The following is a 23,614-nucleotide window of genomic DNA, read 5'->3' as shown; positions in this document are numbered from 1 at the left end:
GCCAATTGTGGAGCATCTGGCTATTTTCTTTAGATACCCAACTGGTTGTTAGTTGGCTAAGTTTGCACAGCTTAGTTTTTAACACTGCTGCTATCAAACATTGCTATTGTACAAACCAAAAATACTAGTCTTGCTTAAAATGTTGAGAATTTATCTTAAACTTTTTTGGGATCACTTCATATTCTGCTCACTTAACTAGCAGTGGGAATCTCACAATGTGATTGGATAGTGATTCAGAAGGCTGTGTTGTAATGATAAATTGTCGATGCGAAAACGAAAGTATGTGTATCTGTCTGTCCATGCAACATTGCTCCAAGATCCAGTTCCAAAGTTTACGTAACCATTGTCACGTGCTTTAGAGGGTGGATAGGGGTTTGGAATGCATTGCTGGTTTGGCCTGGATGGGACAACCCTCATTGACCTTGCACATCAGTGATCTGCTCTCTGTAGGCTCTCACCCCTGCTGATTGGGTGAACCCCACAAGCCTTGACGTTCTGTTTCAGTCATGGCTATAATTATTCAGCCCATGTCACTCTTTGTTCTGCAGTGCTTCTAGCCTGCCCATTTCTCTCACATGCTGTATGTTGGCTTCATGAACTATGTTGGTCAACCCAAAAACCGTAGCAAAATTGTGCACAGTGCTTTGAGACTGAACATGTCCCAGGTGCTCTCTGTTCCAAGCCCTGCTCCTCTTGTTACCTTTGTCAGGTGTATATAGTTTACCTCAGTGTATACATAATCCTGTGTTTGTCAAAAAAGGTCCCTTTTTGAAAATATTTCCATCCACACAGAGATGAAAACACTGAGCATGCTAGCCCTGCATGGGGTGATAGTACCTCATAACACCACGAAAAAGGAAGAAAACAAATTGGGTTTAATCCCAAATGACACACTACTCCCTACGTAGTGTACTATGCTAGTCATGAATTACACCTTCTAAATTTAGTAGAGCATAAAACATTTATTAATATGTCAAAATGATGTCTATCAATGTAGTTTTATGACTTATGTAGTTCACTTAATAGAAAGTAAGGAACAATTTGAGATTTGTGATGTCAGTGTTTTCCTAAAGCAGATTAATAACGTTTTTTTGACTATCACACAACCCAGTTCCCCAAAACTCCATTACCCAGCATACCTCAGACTTTCTGCCACCGCTAATGCATGTTCCCTCAACCAATGAGAAGCAGTTTGCCCGATCAGGCTCACCTGCCTGTTGACTGTTTGCACCTGTGTCTAATCAGGCTCTGTGTATTATTGGCTCTAACACACTCCTACGCTAAATATTGATGTTTGCATTGTGTTTTCTCCCATGTTTTGATCCTTTTTTTACTAATTTCATCCAGTACTATTAAAAATGCCTTCTTACCTTTTATCCAGGAGCATCTGATCTGTAAGCTCAGCAATACACAGACAAAAACCTCAGTTTTTAAAAACATCTGGATATGTGTGGACGGGGCCTCAGTTTTGGTCGAGTCTTGTTCATGTTTGTGTTTAATTCACGCTGTGGCAAATGGTTGGTTTTGCTTTTGTATCAAATTCACCTGCCTGAGTTTTCTTCTCTGTTTATTTTATTAAGTAAAGCCTTGGCACATACATCCCGCACCCTTGCACTTGTGCGCAGTGTGTGGTTTTGAGTGCAGGCAAGGTTTTAAGAACTCCCTGTGACACCATTACAATAAAGGCATTTTCAGTTCCTCACTTCAGATGACCTAAAGAAATTGGCACAGTACTCTGTATTGTAAACTCTATATAGAGATAACATGTCTGCATTTGTTTTGGAAGAAAAAAATAGCCCCAGTCAGAACATTTAGCTATAAACTCATCTGAAAACCACAGTTCAGAAAGTCTTAAGGCCTTTTACTCCATCAGAGGCCTCTTTTCCACCGCAGGGTTACTAAGGTTGTGCCGTTCCGTGCCAGTGAGGAACTGTCACTAGTTATGGTTTCTTTTTCCATTTGCTGTGTTGCTGAATCAGGACCAGGAAGTGCATGATGTCTTGTTATAGTTCTTTCTGTAGTCTTGCAGTACTACTACAAGGTAATCCGCATTAACCACAACTGTCTAAAACCACACCAAGGAGGCCGTGTATGTAGATGTAGTATGCCAGATAATGTTGGAAGAGTCCATATAAACAAGTGTAAGTAGTTTCCACTAAGTGAGCCAGGTCATGCTAGCGCTGCAGTAGCAAAGCTGGACGAGCTTGGTAGCCGGGCCGTGCTAACGCTTGATAGCAAAGCGCGAGCCAGGTAGCTGGGTCATGCTAGGACCGTGGTAGCAGTGTTGGATAAGCCTGTAGCCTGGTTGTGTTAACGCTGCGGTAATGATGCTAGACAAGCCCCGTAGCCGGGTTGTGTTAACGCTGCGGTACCGATGCTGGACGAGCCCCGTAACAGGGTTGTGTTAACGCTGCGGTAACAATGCTGGACGAGCCCCGTAGCCGGGTTGTGTTAACGCTGCGGTAATGATGCTGGACGAGCCCCGTAGCCAGGTTGTGTTAACGCTGCGGTAACGATGCTGGACGAGCCCCGTAGCCGGGTTGTGTTAACGCTGCGGTAATGATGCTGGACGATCCCCGTAGCCGGGTTGTGTTAACGCTGCGGTAACGATGCTGGACGAGCCCCGTAGCCGGGTTGTGTTAACGCTGCGGTAACGATGCTGGACGAGCCCCGTAGCCGGGTTGTGTTAACGCTGCAGTACAGATGCTGGACGAGCCCTGTAGCCGGGTTGTGTTAACGCTGCGGTACCGATGCTGGACGAGCCCCGTAGCCGGGTTGTGTTAACGCTGCGGTAACGATGCTGGACGAGCCCCGTAGCCGGGTTGTGTTAACGCTGCGGTAACGATGCTGGACGAGCCCCGTAGCCGGGTTGTGTTAACGCTGCGGTAACGATGCTGGACGAGCCCCGTAGCCGGGTTGTATTAACGCTGCCATAGAGATGTTGGACGAGGCCTACTGCAGACTCCAGTATGCTAAACTTTCTTATGTTACAGTGCACTAAAGCATACTTTATACCTCATTAAGCTACGTCATTACACTCCACAGCCGAACAGTTCTGTGGTCCTAAGTGCGGTTACCTAACCGTGTTCAGAACTGCTTTGGCCTGCAGTGGAAAAGAGTCCATTGATGGCTCTCATTCTCTTTACCTTATTTCATTTATCTTTCCAAGGATCACCAGGTTATCATCAGGTTATAGCTTAGATACCTCAGTTCTTGTATGGGGGTAGTAATAGCAAGCGCATACATTCATTTTTCCAAAGCAGTTCAGGCCACGAGCAGAAAGGAAATGTTTACTTTAGAGCAATTGCTCAACCTACTTTTGTTTAGCCGTTTTCCTGCTCTGTTTGAGCCCAGTTTGCACAAAGCCTGGTTTGTTTTATAACATGTAATTTCTTACATGTTATTCGCCATTTGCAAGGCAACTCCCTCACTGTTCTCCGGAGGGAACATAAAAAGTAATGAACGTGTTGTGGCAGCCGCCAGGGCCACGCTGCAGCAGCGAGACCTCTCAGGCAGAGGATATGAGCTGGTGTGTTCTGGTCTCGCAAGCATCCAGAAGACCCTGCAGCCAGCAGACTGTTGATAATTAATCAAAGTGAATACAGACATAGCCCTCCGCTTCCCTCGGTTCGCCTCAGCCAAGCCGGCCGGGCAGAGCACAGCTGGGCCCAAACGGGACGGAAATGCAAGGCAGACCTTTTAAACTGGAATAATCTGTTCTATTAGCAACTCTGTCATATAAGTGTGAGCTTTCCGCATTGCATAATCATTTACCACGGACAGTGGTTTCAGAGATAATTAGGGGAAACAGTCATTTAACACAATTCTTCTCTTACCACAAATGTGGAGGATGCAGATGCGACCAGATAATTTGTGTTTGGCGTCTGAAGTTTGCTTCTTTGTTCTGCACTGTAGCTTTAAGGCTAATGTAGCTAACAAGTAATGGGTTTAGAGCTCATACCTTCTCATTTAGAAATCACAGACTAAATTCAGGCTATAAATAAGTGCAATGATTCATTTTCAGGGTGATGGCCCCTTTAAAGCAACACTATGTAGAACTTTTACCTTAAAATAACAGCAATAATCACTTTGATGCTACATTATTACACAGTATTAGTGAGAACGCTGCTACAGTCCTCTCATGAGAACTGTGTATCACCAAATAAATCCTGTAGTCCTGGGATTCCTTTTTGTGGAGTTTCAGACAAGGTTTCAGAGAACCTGTCACTTCAAAATCAAATGACCAATAGATATTACATGTGAAGGCCTTCTTTTAAGACCCAGCCACTCATAAAAACATGCCAAAATTCAGAGGCAAAATCAGCAAATAGAGAAAAAATAAAGGCAAAGACTGACACAATGCAAACCAAATGAGTATTAAATAACTACAACTACAACAGTAATAATGTAGCCAAGTATGTTTAAAAATATATATACAGACAGTAGGGAAAATAAGTATTTGATACACTGTGAATTTGCCCCCACAAAGGATAGAGGAGTTTGTAATTATTGTAGGTACACTTCAATTTCATCATTTCATCAAATCATAATTTAAAACAAATCCAGAAAATCACATTTTCTTTTTTTGTTTTTCATATTTTTAAATAAATTACTTTGCATTTTATTGCATGAAATAAGTATTTCATACAATAGAAAAACAGAACTTAATATTTGGTGCAGAAATCCTTGTTTGCAATTACAAAGATCAGACGTTTCCTGTAGTTCTTGACCAAGTTTGCACAGACTGCAGCAGGGATTTTGGCCCACTCATCCATACAGGTCTTCTCCAGATCTTTCAGGTTTCAGGTCTGTCGCTGGGCAACATTGAGTTTCAGCTCCCCCCAAAGATTTTGGCTAGGCCACTCCAGGACCTTGAAATACTTTGCTTACTTTGCTTACAATCCTTAGTTGCCCTGGCTGTCTGTTTCGGGACACTATCATGCTGGAATGACCCATCTTTAATATTCTTACTGAGGGAAGGAGGTTGTTGGCTAAGATCTTGCAATACATGACTTCATCCATCCTCCCATTAATACGGTGCACACGTCCTGTCCCCTTTGCAGATAACCACCCCATAGTATGATGTTTCCATCCCCATGCTTCACGGTTGGGACGGTGTTCCTAGGGTTGTACTCATCTTTCTTCTTCCTTTAAACACAGCAAGTGGAGTTCATACTCTATGTTGGTCTCATCTGACCACATGACCTTCTCCCATGCCTCCTCTGGATCATCCAGATGGTCACGGACGAACTTCAAACGGGCCTGGACATGTGCTGGCGTGAGCAGGGAGGCCTTGCGTGCCCTGCAGCATTTTAATCCATGACGGCGTAGTGCGTTACTAATGATAATCTTTGAGACTGTGGTCCCAGCTCACTTCATGTCATTGACCAAGTCCTCCAGTGCAGTTCTGGCCTAATTCCTGACCTTTCTTAGAATCATCCTTACCCCACAAGGTGAGATTCTGCATGGAGCCCTAGGCTGAGGAAGATTGACAGTCATCTTGTGTTTCTTCCAGTTTCTAATAATTGCCCAATTGCCTATTGTCCTGTATCCCATCCCAGCCTTGTGCAGGTCTACAGGTAAGTCCCTGGTGTTCTGTCTTTGGTCATGGTGGAGAGGTTGGAGTGTGATGAATTGAGTGTGTGGACAGGTGTCTTTTACACAGGTAACAATTTCCAACAGGTGCAATGGTAACGATTGCAGAATAAGAGAGCTTTTTAAAGAAAAACGAACAGGTCTGTGAGAGCTAGAATTATTGCTGGTTGGTAAGTGATCAAATATTTATTTCATGCAATAAAATGCAAATTGATTATACAATGTCATTACATATTTTTTAAATTTTGTATTTGCAACATCTTAACATTTTGCTTACAGATTTAATCATTTCATGTGAAACCTTTGACACAAAATCAACTCTTTAATACTTGTACAAATGCCACCAGTATGTGTTTCTTGTTAATGTGTTTAAGCACAGTTTAAAATTAAGTAAATTATTATTGGTTTATAACAAACTAAAATAATTGATATTTTGTAGATCATGGTTGTTGCATATCAACTAAATACAAAACCCTACTCTTAACCAAGAAGAAACATCCACATTTTGGATCCTTCTTAAATGATTAAACTAGGACGTAATCTTAAATTAGGGTAAATTGCTAAAAACCTCATCATTTTAACACCAGTGAGAGAAGCAATCTAACTTCACAAGAATGTGTCTCCCGGTTTCCTTTCATTGATCATGAAATCAGGCCTCTGCCTGAATTGTCTGGTATGTGGAGTCACTATCTTCCACACAGGACGGTATTAGATGTCAGCTGTTAGATGTAGACTTTGCTGTGTGAAGTGAAGCCATGAAAGATGATCATTGAGCCTTGCTTGTGTTAAAATGCTGCATTCGGGTGCTTCTCAGATGGTTGTAATTGCTAGTAAGTACATATTTATTCAATTTGAGTGACTGCTTATAGATACATTTACCCCAGTAAGCACAGAGGTCCATAAAATACTAGAATAGTTGCTTATTTGCTTATCCATGCAAAAAGTAACACACCACAAAAAAGAAAAATATCACAGAATGCATCAAGTATATGATTTTCACTGCCAGTGGAGGTTTTCTAATTTTCCCAAAAGTGCATTGGTGAAGTCCAATTGAAAAGTCAGAAAGTTGGTATATCACAGGTTTCTGACAGCGCTCAGCATTAGCCCTCAGACATGAGCTCAAATTGTCCTTTAGGTAAGATTTTGGGAGAAGGAACATGTCTAAAGCCCCTCCTTTCAATCTAACATCCTATTAATACTATTTCTACCTATTCCATGTGTACATAACAAGCCTTTGCAACCCTCACCCCACCCCGTCTTCCCCCTTTTTAACTCTGTTACATCTTATTTTTGCCTCCACTTTTTAGAGAGGAGGGGGGAATATGGTGTGGGGTTGTTTTTCAGGAGTTTGGTTCGGCCTCTTAGTTCCAGTGAAAGAAACTCTTAATGCTTCAGATTTTGGTCAATTTCATGCTCCAAACTTTGCTGGAACAGGTTGGGGATGGTCCCTTCCTGTTCCAACATGACTGCGCACCAGTGCACAAAGCAAGATCCATAAAGACATGGATGAGCAAGTTTGGTGTAGAAGAACTTGACTGGCCTGCACAGAGTTCTGACCTCAACCCGATAGAACACCTTTGGGATTAATTAGAGCGGAGACTGCGAGCCAGGCCTTCTCGTCCAACACCAGTGTCCGACCTGAAAGAATGGGTAACAATTTTCAGTAAACACACTCCTAAACCTTGTGGAAAGCCTTCCCAGAAGAGCTGAAGCTGTTATAGCTGCAAAGGGTGGTCTGACATCATATTAAACCCTGCGGATTAAGATGGGGATGTCACTCAAGTTCATATGCGTGCGAAAGCCAAGATTTTATCAATATAGTGTATCTTTGTCTGCCATTTTTCCATGTTTTCAGATGTAAGTAGATCGTCCCTGTCAATTTGACATTGCATTAGGGGATAATAGTGTCCATTGAAATCATACTCAAAAACCTACCAGCTCTAAGCATCATGGATGTTTGAGTATACTCAACTTTAATACTTTTTTAATATTTAGTATTACTAATAAGTATGCAACTGAGATGCTTCCAATTACCAATTACCCAACCCAAACATATTCTCCCTCCATCACCTCCATCACATGCAATGCTCCCGACACTGGGAGGGTAAGGACCAACACACGCCTCCTCTGACATGTGCGCAGTCAGCCACCGCCTCTTTTTCTGAACTGCTGCCAAAGCAACCTAAACAGACAACCAAAGCACTGGAAGGAAAGTGCTGTGTACTCAGCTCTGATGCATTGGCCAGCAGACAGACCCCAGTGCTGGCCAGCATTGCACTGTAGTGATGTGAGGAGAAAGTGCCATCTACCCACCCTGGAGAGAGCCAGGCCATTTGTGCACTCTCTAGACCCCTGGTGCCTCGAACTAGTCATAGTGACAGCACCTTATTCCCCTGCATCACTCAGTGCCCAACCTTAATCCTGATTTTATGCACCTGTTCTCTGTCTCAACACACCTGATCCAGCTCGTTAACCAATTACCAAGCCTTCCAGAAACTGCCAGGGAATAGCTGAAACAACATGGGGCAGTGGGTCAAACACTTACCTGCAGGCAGATTTCACACTATCAAAGCTCTTTTCTGTCAATTCCAAGTCAAAAGTAAACCAACAACCAGTGCTGTAAGATTCTTAGTAATTATGGCCGGAGTGTGCACTCAGATGGCAGCTTGTCTGCAGCATCTGTTCCTTTTCCTGACTCCCCCATCCGTCCTCTAAACAACTGCCTGACAGTGTGTTCACGCTTTGAGGTCAGACTAGCCAAAGGCTTTCATCTCCTCAACAGCCTCTATTCAGTACTATGTTAGAAGCCCATGCAGAACAAGCCTCTTTTTTACTGTAAACATGTATCTGGTGACGTGGCTATCAAACCATATGTTAAAAGAAGGAAAATTCCCCATGAAAAATGGATCACAAAGGAAAGAAAACAAGCAGCTAAGACATGTTTAGTTGCTTTTTAAAACTCTTGACACAGCCACAACCATAACCAGGTGCTTAAAGTAGCATTATGCAAGAGTCTGTATTTCTTGCTCCTGGGCTCCCACTACAGTCAGGAGGTGTAAGTCACACTTTGAGCCACCACTAACAGAGAGAAACAGAACCATCACTAAAGTGAAAGAATCATGTGGACTGAAGCCACTGAAGCCACTGAAGTGCCAGAATAACATTTTACAGGTTTTTACACAAACAGCGTTACACAGTTCTCACAAGCACTGTCCTACCTGCTTTACCAAAGTTACAAAGTGCAGTTAGCAGCATTCTGAGACAAGACAAGACAACCATATTTACCATTTGTGTTAGCCTTCGTCTTTAACCCATCCGTGCAGTGAACACACACATCCACACTAGGGGCAACCATCACTGTAGCACCTGGGAAGCAGATAGAGCGAAGGGGGCCCAACAGTGGCAGCTTGCCGAGCTGGGCTTAGCCTGGAGTTGCAACGACAGACATATTCTCCCTATTACAGTTCAATGGAACATCACAGTGATTGTGAAGTTACTTTAAGGTTAAAAGCTACATAATGTTGCTTTAAAGATGATGCAAAAAGTAAGGTTTGGCCAAAGTACATGCAATAGAGGGTATGCACGTGACATCACCAGTAGCGGGAGACTGACTGGCAAAGGGACTGACTGCTTGGCAGCATTAAAGTAACGCTCTGACAACAGGTGGAAAAAAAACAAGCCCACTGTACTTAGTTACAGTGTACTAGTGTACTAGGTTAGAGCTTTGTAAGAACACTTTCAGCCTACCTTTTAAGGGGTTAAAGAGCATTCACAGAAAGTCACTACCTGAGGCGCACCCGTCATCCTGGAAAAGAAAGCAAAGCCCGTGGGAGTGAATTTTTCATCCTCACATTTCCACCAATCATTGCTCATTGTAAACTATGTTGTTAGAACAACAGGAAATCTCTGATTGGCTGGAGTTCTGCCACAAATGTTCCAGCGTTTCACATTGAGCAGATGTGAAACTTGACAGAGGTTTGTTGAACTGAGAGCGAAAAATAACTTGCGAGTGGTGGAGAATGTGGAGAGAGCTGCTGAGTACGTTTTCAAGTTTTTAATAGAATCCGAGCGATAAATGGAAATGACATTGATGAGCAGGTCTTCAAGTTTTGCATGGAACCAGGGTGCTGGGATGAACTTTCAAATTCATTAGCTGTGCGCTCAGAGCGCCGTGTTCAATTTCTTTTCCAAACATAGTAATCTTCTCTCAAACATTTTGGCACAAAGTTAACTCCATACTCCTGCCATTTCAATACTGTTGTAAACAGACCCCCCACCAGCTTCGTCTCTTTTCGACTCATTTACTTCACACAAGTGGCCACTCACAGCACAAGGGGACAATGAGGAGTGGAATTTTCAATCAGACTGCATTTTCCATCCGCTGAGCTAATTAGCCACGCAAACTTTCCAGTGCCTTTGTTGTGAAATCTGAAGATGACGTGCATTACTTTTGGGATTGCCTTTTCTGGATATAAGCTTTAGATCTGTGGTGTGTCACGTTTTTTTGCGGGTACTGGCTATTCTCCCTTTAGCTTGCTAAGTAAAATAAAAAAATTTAAACCTGCTATAACTCCACAGTCCATAATCTGCAAACCTGTCAATCAGACAGCCTTTTCCATCCGCTAGCTTAGTCTCGCTGAGCTAATGAGCCATGCAAACTTTCCAGTGCCTTTGTTGTGAAGTCTGAAGATGATGTACATTACTTTCAGTATTACTTTTTCTAAATATAAGCTTTTGGATCTGTGGTTTATCACCTTTTTGAGGGTGCTAGTGTGGAAACATTGATAAAAATTTCAAACCTGCTATTACTATAGTCTATAATCTGCAAAAACAGTCTGTCAATTAGATGTAGCATTCATTTTGGGATTGCTTTTTTCTGGATATAAGATTCGCTTTAGGTACGTGGTGTGTCACCCTTCCAAAAACTCATCTAGTAACCTGGGCTTAAGCTATTACAGTATTGGAACAGTTCCCAAAGGCAAATAGAGAGTAAAGATAAAGTCAAGTCAACTGTGGCATTTGGAAATTGATATCAAAATGGGCAAAATGTAGGTTTTTGCTTATGGCTTGAAACCTGGACAGTCTAGAATCTGCAAAAAACAGCCTGATTTCTTTTAATGAGGCATAGTTTAGGATATCCAGTCTTGTATACCAGGCACAGTAAAAGCGACAGGCTGCTTAATTGTACAACATAAGGGAAAACTGTCACTTGTTAAATACTTAATGTGGTACATAAAACCACAACACAAGGTATATGTGAATCTTAGAGCGAACAGTACACGCAGACATTGGTGACAAGCTGCTAAAGAGGAATACTATTTGAATTCATCAACAGATCCCCTATCAGTATCACAAATTAGGCCCCTCTGCACATATTAGTGAAGTTAATTGCTTAGTTTTGGTCTGTACAGGCTGCAAAGTCAAGTTATCAGGTATCAGTTATCAATGACCCAGCAATGCAGTGAGTTCTGCCAATGTAATTATAACAAAGAGTCAATCAAGACTGTTATTAGCCATCCCAACATAGCTGTTTTTCCTCATAAGAGTCAGGCAAGGCTTTTTCTGTCCTGTCACCGAAGTGGTGGAACGAACTTCCCCTGGGTGTCCAAACAGCAGAGTCACCCGCTGTCTTCAAACTCAGACTGAAGACCCTCCTCTTCCGAGAATAGGCGAATAGTAGAGTACTATGGTCTCCATATTGACTTGTGTTTAGTAATGTCTAAACTTAGAGGAATCTTTGAATTTTAAGTCTATTCAAATTAGAATTATCCTTGGGTAAATAGCGAAGCACTTTTGTAAGTCGCTCTGGATAAGAGCGTCTGCTAAATGCCTTAAATGTAAATGTAAATGTCTCAGACCATTCCTCAAACCTCCATCTCCATCGTCCAGTTCGTCATCTTCTTTGCGAAAAAGGGTTCAGTCTTCGATCAGTGGGCAGACCATTAAGCAGACCCAAACTTAAAGAGAAATACGACTTGTGCATGAATTGTTTTTCCCATGATGCTGTGAGACAGCCTGTTGACGATGATTTATTTCTTCTCCTGCGGATGCCAAGAGCCATATTGCTGATTTTATCAAGCAGCTCTCCTGTTGTTTAGATGGGTCTTCGTTATTTACCAAGCAGTCCCAAGCTCATGTTAGAGTGATTAGAACAGCTCTGAGAAGGAAATTAACAATTTTCCTGACAGGAAATTAAAAGTCCAGGCACCAAGGCTGAGGGTTGAGTCCTTACAAAACCAAACACCAAAAACTCTCCACCATTTTTTCCACCAAAACAAAATCAGCCATAGCTATGCCATGAGTCCTTTGTTCATCAAATGTCACATGAAACCAACAATGTAAAAACACTAATCATTTTAATTTATTTATTCATCTTCAAAAGCACACAAATGGTAAACCGAATAAAACTGCTGCCTAATAAATGGCCCAGCCAACAACCAAACCATTGTGTCAAATGTTGTACAAGCTAAGCATTTCCAGTGGTGGACAGTAATTAGGTCCAATTGTACTTTACTGTACTGTATATGTATTTTTTCCAATTTTTACTTTTAGTCCTTAACATTTGAAAGAAAATTTACTTTTTACTCTGTTACATTCTGTATAAAGGTGCCATTCATTATTCTGAACTATATATATATATATATATATATATATATATATATATATAGTGAACTCAAGTCAGCACTGGGAGGATTACAAAAAATGTACTAAAAAAAAAAAACCTTTATCCAAACGATTCCCATATTAAATGTCCTGCTACGTAACCTACCCTTCAAACTCACACTGCTTTTTCTAAACCTTGTCTTCAATATTCATAGCCACATACATCTAGAAACATAAATATACCAATAATCAGCTAGAATCAATCAATATATATAATAAAAAAGGATAAATCATCATACGTTTACTTTTAATACTTAAGAACAACTGAAAGCAGGTGCTTTTTTATATAGAGAGAAGATTTCCACTCACATTTCATCTAAACTTTTCTGAGCCTTGGAATAATGTGCAGATCTCTGCTTATCTCTCTCTTTAGGAATTTGTCAGAATTGGGCGGCTTGCTTTGAGTTCTTTGGCCACGCTGTTAACTAAACGGCTCAAATGGAGCATGAGAATGTTTGGAAAATCCCAAGTGAATAAGTACGTTTGACCATATCTCTGGTAAATGACTGGCGGTTACTGAATGGACTGTGCTGTAAACACAATTACTTGTTTATCGCTCAATTTGTAAAGGGCAGGGCAGACGTCTGACATTCACTCCGTTCAAAAAGCCAAAGACAGCCCCACTCCCATACTAGAGTTACGACCACAGACAGATTAAGCCTTCGGCTTCCAAACCGCAGAATTAGACCTATAAAGGTCCAAACCGTTGGTAATTGGAACAAATTAAAGCACATTACTTAACTGTGACACCTTCTCATGAAGACTAAAACGTGCAGTCCATGAAATCACAGCATCTGCAGCATGGCTACCCATCTGAAATAATGAGCTTCTCCTCAGACAAGCTTTAATTCAAATGTATCTTTCCACACATGCACGAGCCTCAGTATTCTGGATTCAGCTTGTCTGGACTAAACCTCAGACGTATCCAGTAATCGAATGAGCTACTTCTGTTCTCTCCAGGTAAACAGGTCCTACTCTTGGGTATAAGCAGTAGCTTCACTAATGACTAAGGGATCTATTCAACACTGTCACACTCGGTTTAGTCAGAGAAACCTTGCAAATGAATGCTACCCGAATAACCTGAATGCTAAACAAATAACCAAAAGCTAACAAGCTAGCTCATTAGCTGTCTGTCTCTCCCATGCCAGCAATACACACACTAGTAAATCTTGCATTCTGTCAAGCATCTTCACATGAAAGTTGGATGGTTCGGTGAATGAAGGACACAGTGTCTAAAAGACCACCGTCATATGCAGAGGACCTTGTTGCACTCATTTCTCCCCACTCCTTACAGTCTTACAGGGATGTCACCCAAGCACTCATTGCTCATTGCAATACTCACATCATTAGGACAGTTTCCACATAGCTCTGATTAAACCTTCCTTAATGTTTATCACTAGTGCTGTACAAACATTTTTTTTATATAATTTTAATTGTGTTCCCCATGATTGACAACTTTTTTCTGATATCCCAGCTTCAAAAACTTCATGCTATGAATAAGCCCTGGGTGCATGAACATGAAGTAGCAAAAAATTTTATTTTCTTTATCTTTTTCATTATCACTGTTTTCACTGTCCAAAGGGATGGAGGGAATCCATCTCCATCAAAAATCTTCACTCTGATTGGTCCAAGAGCTTTGCAATCTTATACAATTGTAAAAGCTAAAAAGGCTATGATGCAAAAAAGAATTCAAAAGTAGTCTAAATGAAAACTGATTAAATGTTGATGATCATATTTTAAACACTGTAGAGAAATTCAGCAAAAACCCAAACCTGTAAATTGCAAACCCTGAAGAGTCTAGTCTACATAAACCCTGTAAAACTCAAAAGAGCAGCCCTAACAAGAGCAGGAGGAGCTGGGACACAAACTAAAGCATGGTAAAATGTTTATTATTATTATTATTATTATTATTATTATCATTTCTAAATTGGAGTAATGTAGTTAAATGGCTTCAAGTAAAACATGCTTCTATGATACTAGCATCTCCAACTGTATAGGCTAGATTAGCAGAATAATCAAGCTGACTGACCAGCATGAACAGCCCAACATAGCATTACCATAACGAGCAGCCTGGAGGCAACGGTGCAAGTATTTGTCACTGTATTATGTACAGCAAAATGCATACAAGACCCATCTGTGGTAGTGAACACACACACACACAAGTGAACTAGTGGCAGTGAGCACACACGCCCCCAGAGCGGTGGGCAGCCAACTCCAGCGCCCAGGGAACAGCGAGGGTGAAGGGCCTTGCTCAAGGGCCCAACAGAGGCAGCTTGCTGAGCCCGGATATCGAACCCACAACCCTGTCATCGATAGCCTGGAGCTTTAACCACTGAGCGACCACTGCACCCTGCAAAGAGGCCAAGAGGCAACCAGCCTGGTCTGCACCAATGTCACAATGTGGCTTGACCAAACTAGTCAACCAGTATTACCAGCTAGCTCAGTCAAGTTGGTGATGCAGGCAGACCAGCAAGTCCATCAAGATCAAAATGACCAGCTGGCTTAATAGCACAAGGGTATGTTTTCACCTACAGTGACCACCACAGACCACAGAACTCAAACCATCTCAAAGCTGATTTTTTTTTTCCACCTTCAGCTTCAACTTCTCGGAGCAATCAGACAATAATTTCTCAAAAACATGTAATTAATTAATTAAATAAATAAACAAATAAACGAAGCAAAAATCGTGTGTGTTACGTTCCCCGCTGATAGTGTTCAGTGTTTGGTGTTGGGTAATAAATCTCAGCACAGCTTCCTCTCTCCTGTCTGAGCGGGGCTGCAGGCTCTGTTATAATAGGCGCCTCGGTGGATTCTGATTGGTCCGGCGCGGAGGGTGTTTCTCTTCGCTGCGCTTGCGGCGACTCTGATTGGTCCGACGGGATGGGTGTTGTTTCCGCATTCTCCTGCGAGTGAGAGAGGGAGAGAGGGAGCGAGTGAGCGAGTGGAGAGTCGGGGAAACAGGGCTGTCTGTTCGGAGCAACAGCAACTACAATCCTCTGGACAGCTGTCAGCCTGTAGGTCAGCGACGACAGCCCAGGATGCCTTACATTCTCATCAGCACGCAGATCCGGCTGGTGTGTATTCTCGCTCTATCTGAGAGGAGCTGCTCTCTACTTCTTGATGACAGACAGCAGTGTCAGGCTGATAGTAGATTATGGCATTAGGCTTTACTGGGTGTATTAGTGTATTAGTGTCACTGTAGCCCTGCAGCGGTGTGTGGATGTGAACACTGACTTCAGCAGCTAGCTGTAGCCTCTATAAATCAGACAGTGGTTTAGGGCTGAAACACAAGCTTCTCTGTAGCCTATAAACATTTCACTAATGTGATTGTAATGGCCTGGATTTTTTTTTTTTTTTTTTTGGGGGGGGGGGGGGGAGATTACAGCTCATAAATCAAATGGATGGAGTCTGTTTAATCATACATGGACATCAGTGGTCTGTCTGTCTGTCTGTCAGAGAGGAGTTCAGATTGTTGTCCTTTGGGGGGAAATAGACTTTGCTCCATGAAGTAGATCTTTGGCCTACATCATGTAAGCTGTGCTTGTTAACACTGCGTTCAGTCATTTCATTGGTTAGTGATATTATGAAGAGATGACAGCAAAGTCTAAACAACGAAATCTTGGATAAAGGTCCAGAGTAGGAGAATGCACCGTTTCTTAAGCCTGTTTTTTAGACTAGAAACCTTAACGAAGTTCAAATAATTAGACTCGCTGTGATGAACTAATGAGCGAGAAATTAGGTTTGTGCATGTGCCATTGTAGATCTTATTGCATGTTATTTATCTCCTAATCAGTGTGTTGGTGCTTGATCAGGTGATACTGGATCGGATCGGTTTTCACTTGACCACATGAAAAGCCAAGGATGCATTTTGATCAGATTACGATCAGATCACTCAAGATACACTCGGAGGTGATCTGAGAGACGCATCTCGACCACATTTGATTAAAATTAAAATGTAATCTGATCAAAGTATATCCAGATACTTCAGATATACACCACGTCAATGCAAAGTCTCTTTCCTGAATTTTAATCCAGGGCGAGTTGTTGACTAAGTACAGTCAATCGAAATGATTGAACCCCACATTGCAAATTAGGTTTATTAGCAAAATGCACCAACCTTGAGCTTTTACCAATCAAACAAGAACAATTTCAATATTTTTAACTAATAGAACAAGTGCTTTCTCCACATTCAACTCAGAATACCACTTTTAATGACTGCTGCTGTCTCAGAATTATTCAATTCCTCCATGACAAGTGTCTTTAGTACTAAGTAGAACACACTTCTGCTGTTCTGACTTTCTGCAAATGTGATGCATAGCCAGCCACCAGCTTCTGGCAGCATCCCTGAGAAATCTTAGCCCATTCCTCATGGGCAGTGGCCTCCAGTTTACTGATATTCTTGGGTTTGCTGCTGCAAATGCCCTCTTCAAATCCCACCAAAGGTTTTCTGTGGGGTTTAAGTCAGGCGACTGTGGCGGCCACTCTAGAATCTTCCAGGGCTTCTTCTGAAACCAAGGCTTGTTGGATTTTTAGACATGCTTGGGATCACTGTCCTGATGGTAGGTCCAGTGATGCACAAGCTTCAGCTTCCTCACAGAAGGTATGCAGTTTTCTCCTAGGATTTCCTCATACTTGACTGAATCCAGCTTGCCATCCAAACACTAAGGCTTCCAGTGCCAGAGGAAGCAAAGCTGCCCCAGAGCATCACAGAGTCATCACCATGCTTCACCGTACACTGTACAGAGGGTGTTCTTTTCAGCGTATGCTTCATTCTTCCTCTGACAGACACAGCACTGATCCATAGGCCTGATAAGTTCCAGTTGTATTTCATCGCTCTGCAGAACAGAAACGTCTGTAGCTTATTTATATGGTTCTGAGCAGATTAGAGCCAACAGGCATGAAGACCTTCAGCCTTTGGTAGCCGGTGATAGCTTTCTCTTTCTTCCACGTCCAGGTAGCTTAGCCAGTGTTCCTATATTTTTGAACTTGTGGACTCTGCTTCCAGCTGTATCTTTAGGAACATTCAGAGCCTTTGTTCTCCATGTATTCTTTTCTATGTTTGTGAAGGCAGTGATCTCTTCTCTGATCTTTCTGAACAACTCTCTTGACTTTTTTGGCCATATTAACATAACATACAGTAATTCGTTACAGTCAACAATTCCCAGAGCCAGTCCAGGTATTTGATGTGTTTTATCTCACGCTCACCTGCTGCAACTAATGAAGCCCTCTATTTGCCACCTGATTTGCAAATGTGTGCTCTTCTGAGGGATTCAAATTGAAGTTGGAAAAAGCATGTGTTAGATCAGTTGAGTGGAGCTATTTAAAGTGCTCTTGTTTGACTGGTTTATTGCAAACAGGTGAAGTTCTTTAAATTTGCTAATAAACCTTTTGCAAATGGAGCTGATTAACTTTGATTGCAACTGGAATTCTCATTTATTGCTTTCTGGGACTGATTTGTGATTCTTTTTCTTCACAGTGACTTGCCAGCAAAATAACTCGACATGATAAGTCTTTGCCACAATGAATAACTGCAAGTCTGGCCTAACACGCGTATCTTCTAGAGTACTGTGCACACTAATAATTCCACACTTTGTGTATGTCATAACTAACGCTAGTGAAGCTAGGTGCATGCTACCTTTCAGAAGGTAGTCACTAACATTTAGTAGTAACAGAACAGTAGGGGAGGGTGGAACATGTACTAATGTAGGGTGTGATGTTTTCACCAGAAACAAACCACCTCAGAGTTTGTTTAAGACCCCTTCTTCTCTGTGGTCTTCTTAATGCGGTTCGCATCCAACTCAAACTCACACCTGCCCAAATAAATCGCACCAAGGTCCGAATTAACCAGACTAAAAAGTGCAGGGGTGAAAACACAGTGAATTCCAAATCATACAGACTGCTCCAGACAGTATTTTAATTGCAACATATGATTTTTTTCTTTGCACAATCCAGTAGCCTATCAGTTTCAACATAATGCTTGTTGCCCACTAAGGAAAAAGCATCCCCAGTACAGGAGACTGCCACCCCCATGCTTCACTGTTTGAATGTTTGTTGAGAAATCTGCAGCTTTGCGTCACACACAGCATTTTGAATTGTGGCTAAAAAAGCCCAATCTTTACCCACAAACCCCTATCTCACATTTTAGCTTTGTCCCTCCTTTCTTGCAAAAGCAAACTCCAGATTTGTTTTGATGTGTTTCTTCTTCGGTAATGGCTTCTTTCTAGCCACCCCTTCACACAAGCCTAGTTGCAACTAGCCTCTCTGTCTGTTAGTTAACTCTGGCTCAGTTCTTGCATCTTCACTTACATCACATTTGGCTGAATGGTTTTCATTTCTAACAAACTCTGAAAATGTACACACTAGATTAACAACACTGTTAACCGGGAATCACAAGTGCTGCTTTGTGTGAAGCCTCTTTGTTGACAAAGCTGATGGAGTATTAAGTGATATGGCTGGAAGGTTGCTAGTGTTTGAACGTTTTGGGACGGTAGGTATATTTGTACATACTACTCTGGGACTGCCCACCATTCCCCAAGTACAGTGTTCTGATTGTGCTTACCTGGTTTCACTTAATGTTTTTTTAATAGCCAAATAACATATTCAGCCAGTGAACTTTGTGATAGTGGAGAAACTGTGTTTGTTTTTTAGGAGACCGGGCCCACCATGGTAGGAGATGAGTTCTCAGATCCTTCTATCATGAGCTATTTGGGAGCCAGGAAAACCACCATTCTGGGCAACAACTTGTAAGTGTTGTAAGAAGCACCTAAAACTTCATTTAGTTGTCTTGTGTCGATAGCACTTACTTGTTCAGTGTAGTTTCTCTTTGCTGGCCTTGTTCTTCAACAGCAGCTTCAGGACTGCCAGGTTGTAAGCAGCCCAACAGGATGGTGGACCACTGAATTTGATGAGAATGTGCAATATGTCATGAGAAAATAACACTTACAGCACCTTCAAGCCAAAAACTATTCAATTACATAAGGACGTAGGGACTAAACCAGTCTCTTGATATGGTCCCTTTCCATTTTAGCCATCTGCCATAAAAAGCATTTACATTTACTGCATTTAGCTGACTCTCTTCTCCAGAGCGACTTACAAGGTTACCCATATTACAGAGGTGGGCCAATGTTGCCCAAAGACTCTTATTGGTGTAGCATAGCATAGTCACACAGACCAGGAATCAAACCCTGGTCTCCCACATGGTGTGGTAGCTGAGATCTGTTGCGCCACACCAACCACTAAAGCAGGAAGTCACCATCTTCTTAAATACAAAAGGATCTATCTTCAGTCTTAAGTCTTTCAGTTTATTTGCAAGCTGAACAGATCTTTCCCCATAAGAAATTTCCTTTGAGTGGGAAACATCGGTTCAGGCACCAGATATTACATTTGCCTTCTGTACGTTTAAGCAACAGCAAACAGTAACAGGGCTAAACTTTTATTTTTCAGAGATTCTGTAAGCATTCATGGTCATGGAACTGGATGAAGTGAAAAGGATGGATTTTAAATAAGTTGGCATGAACTGACCTCAGAAATCTCTGTGTTTTGCAGTTCAGAATACCACGTGGATGAACCTCCTCGATTGGTTCTGGACAAGCTGGAGAAGCTTGGCTATAAAGTCGTGACCATGACGGGTGTTGGCCAGACTCTAGTGTGGTGCCTTCACAAAGAGACCAGTGACCTCTGAGCATGTCCAGCGGATCAGTCTTTGTAGCTCTTTGTTCTTGTACAAACTGTGATTCCATAGTGTTTACAGACCAAATGAAGTTATGAGGTCATATCCCATGTTCTAGTCTATCATCTTATTCAGTGGAGATGAATGAGAGATACTGTCCAAAACAAACTCTCCTAACAAATCTGTCAGAATTACATTTGAGCAGTGTTGGCAAGGGACCAGTATTTTAAGAGTGATCGAGGTTGTATTGTGTTTTTGTAGTTTTGCAAGTAGAACTCTTCTGCTAAAAGCTGCACAATAAGTCTGCCTTATTACACAGTAGCATCAGAGATGGTGGAAATCTGGTGTTTAACTTAAATAAAGCCACTACGTTACATCTGTTTAAACAGATGTTCTCCCAGATCAACTGCATTAAATAAATAACTACAATTTCTTAATATCATAAGTATACATCAATAATGTTGGCGGCTTCATCAGAGTTTATTATATAGTCTATATATTTTGCTGCAGTTTGGAAAAGCAAGATTTATCATTTTTACACCAGAAATTAAAATGTAAGAGATTTTATTGTTTTGGGTAGTTGATACGGGTCAATGTTTGTGTGCTCTGTTGTTCAAAATATAATTTTCTGTTTAGGAAAAAAATATGTAAACTATACGCTTGGTTATTTACATGATAGAATAAAAGTTGAAACTTAAGAAACTGACAATGGATTACTGAAACTGCTGCTGCCCTTCAAATGTATGTGTACACACACAGACACTTATTTATTTATTTATATATATATATATATATATATATATATATATATATACAGTGGTTTGCAAAAGTAACTTTTACAACCTTTTACAACTTTTTTAATCTTACAACCACAAGCTTAAATGTATTTTATTGAGATTGTATTTAAGTAATCCACCAACGCAAAGAAGTGGAATGAACATGATACATGGTTTTCAGAATTTTAATCAAATAAAAATCTGAAACGTGTGACGTGCAAAGGCATTCAGCCCCCTTTACCCTGAAACCTCCCAAAAATCCAGTTCAATCAATTAGTTAATAAAAGTCCAGCTGTGTGTAATTTAGTCTCAGTATGAATGCACCTGTCTGTGAAGGCCTGTTCAGTAGTTTGTTAGAGAACATGTTAACAGCAGATCCTTTAAGTCCCGTAAGTTCACCCAGTTGCTTTCTCCGGGTGGGTAGTTGTCTCACTCCCTCTCCTCACATCACCTCAGTGTGCTGCTGGCCGGGACAGGCGTTTGCAAGCCGCTGCATCATTGCTGGGTAATCGGCGGTGTCCTTGGATGTTGTTGCCTTGTTGGCTGTTCAAAAAGAGGTAGTGGCTGATGTGGCGCATGTGCCAGAGGAAGCTTGCGTCAGTCCTCACTCACACAGTGTCAGGAGCATTACGCATGCACTAATGAGTGGGTTGGGTAATTGACTCATGTGACCATGAGTTCACTAGAACACAATAATACCAGCTGAATGAGGAATGCAGCACCTTGTGACCTCGCACAGGGCTGCAGCAAAATACGCCATATGACCTGAACAGCTCTCAGGATCAGATCAGCTAAATTATCATTCGTTCATACAGAAGTTTTTAGCTCAAGTATCAACCCCTATTAGCATTTTAGTGTCAGCGTTCATTTAAATGTCAGTTTTATTTGACTTATATGAACTCTCTTGGGAATTCTTTCCACAATACAGAAGACCGTTTCTCCAGTAATGTCAAAACTTCATTCAAGAGTTCATGAAATAGTTGAAACACTGCAGCTGTTGTCAAATCGTGACAGGCCTATTCCGAAGGAATTTCACTTGTCACCAAGGCCACAGAAGGCGTAGCGGTTGTCTCTTTGAGCTCAAGTTCATCGCCAGCGCCAACTAAGCCCCTGCTGAGAAACAAAACTCCACCAAAGTGGAGCCCAAAAGAACAGCCAAAACTAGACAAGCCAGATACCATAATAAGCAGTGGAGAAGAGTTAGTCTGGAGGGCAACTTGTCAACTCTCCAAATGTTCCATAAAAGGCTCATTCAGACAAACGCTCAAGCTGCCCATGTAAGTCATGGTGGTTAGAATCAGTGGAAGAAATCATTTACAGTGGCGTGCAAAAGTTTGGGCACCCCTCGTCAAAATATTTGGCACTAGCAAATGACCTGATTTCTAAAAGTTAAAAGATGGCAGCATTTCTTTAATTTTTGAAGCAAGATTACTTATATCCAAAGTTTACTGTTTCCAAATAAAAAAAGGAAAGGGGCAAAGGTTAAGGCACCCTGCATGGTCAGTACTTAGAAACACTACTTGAACCCTTCAATTCTTGTTTAAAGGATTTTCATCAATCTTTCCTGCATGCACTGCTCCTTTGATGTCGATCCACAGATTTCCAATGATGTTTACATCTGTGAACTGTGACAGTCCTGGCACATCCTTCTGCTCGATTTTGAGGTGTGTTTCTTGCTGTAGACCATTCTCTTTTAATTGTCCCCACTTTTTTCCTCACAACAGATGCTGTGATGTCTGCTTTTAGAATGTGCTTGTACTCTACCAGAGAAAAGCTCCATAGGCCACTGGCTGCAGCCTATGCTTAACAGCCTATGCTTAACAGTTGGCAAGGTGTTCTTTTTATGAAATTCTCCAAACATACATAAGTAGTATCTATCTACAGGGTGCATCAGGCTTGTTTAGATGTTCCTTTAAAAACTTCTGTCACTGTATTTGTGGCGAGTATACAGGAGGAAGCTCACATTTTTGCAGGGGCCACTGCACAGTAAAACGGTGCAGCACTACTCCAGAGCCTGATAAATCTTCCTGAAGGCCTTTTACTGTCAAACAAGTCTTGCATCCTCAAAGCAGTTCTTGTTTTTGCAGTTTGTGTTAACTGACATTTCTTAATTACCTAACTACATAACAAACTTCACACATGTTCAGGGAATAGAGTTCCCTCAATGTAACAATTCAATGTGTAGAATTTTTCTATATTTTTCCTCCCATGTGATAAGATAAGATAATCCTTTATTAGTCCCACAGTGTCACAGCAGAAAAGGAATAGCAAGACACTCAGATGCAAAAAACGTAGGCGGGCGGGGGTGGGGGTATTGCATATTGTATTTTACATTGAGGGATCTCTATTCCCTGAACTTGTGTGTGTAGTTAATTGTGTGTGTGCAATTAAGGGTCAATGTTCAATTATCTGAAAATAATCTGTAAATAATTTGTTTATATGGTTATATTTATCTACTTTTTGCAAATGAATGTCTTGCTATTCCTTTGCTGCTGTGACACTGTGATTTCCCCCACTGTGGGACTAAAAAAGGATTATCTTATCTTTTCTTAACTAAGGAAACAGCTGCCTGACAACTGACAAATTGTTGCTGTCTTCTGATCATTCAGACAAGGGTTGAGGAGTACAAATAAGCTGCTACAAATGTAAAGAAAAACTAAATAAAGTGAGAAAATTAAATATCTGAATAAGATGGCCAAACCCAACAGGTCAAGGGTCAAATCAGGCAGGATAGAGCGAGACAAACTCTAAACTATGCTAAACAGAGGATCTTTACTGGGATCAGGAACCTCTGAAACGATACACATCGACACCGGCACATATAGGTGAGCACATTTGGCAAAATGGTGGAGGATATAGAATACTGGATATAGAAGACCTATGCATATTGTACATCACTTCTGTCTTGGAG

General features: G+C 41.5%; 1 protein-coding gene across 3 annotated transcripts; it reads left to right on the top strand.

The window, feature by feature from the left end:
* The first annotated feature begins 15,173 nt into the window (after positions 1-15,173).
* On the top strand, positions 15,174-20,629 carry gchfr (GTP cyclohydrolase I feedback regulator). 3 transcript variants are annotated; one of them, XM_072689767.1, is made up of 4 exons: positions 15,174-15,332; positions 17,735-18,745; positions 18,907-19,001; positions 19,804-20,629. In XM_072689767.1, the coding sequence occupies exons 2-4, from the start codon at positions 18,707-18,709 to the stop codon at positions 19,937-19,939; spliced, it is 270 nt and encodes an 89-aa protein (XP_072545868.1). In that variant the 5' UTR covers positions 15,174-15,332; positions 17,735-18,706; the 3' UTR covers positions 19,940-20,629. The 3 variants fall into 3 exon arrangements, with proteins under 3 accessions (XP_072545868.1, XP_072545869.1, XP_072545867.1); XM_072689768.1 differs by lacking the exon at positions 17,735-18,745; XM_072689766.1 differs by lacking the exon at positions 15,174-15,332 and having other exon boundaries at positions 15,642-18,745.
* Positions 20,630-23,614: the final 2,985 nt, after the last annotated feature.

Source organism: Salminus brasiliensis, chromosome 10, assembly GCF_030463535.1.
Source record: "Salminus brasiliensis chromosome 10, fSalBra1.hap2, whole genome shotgun sequence".
NCBI lineage: Eukaryota > Metazoa > Chordata > Actinopteri > Characiformes > Bryconidae > Salminus > Salminus brasiliensis.
Note: the sequence above shows the minus strand (reverse complement) of the source record. Positions and strands in the feature narration are given on the sequence as shown.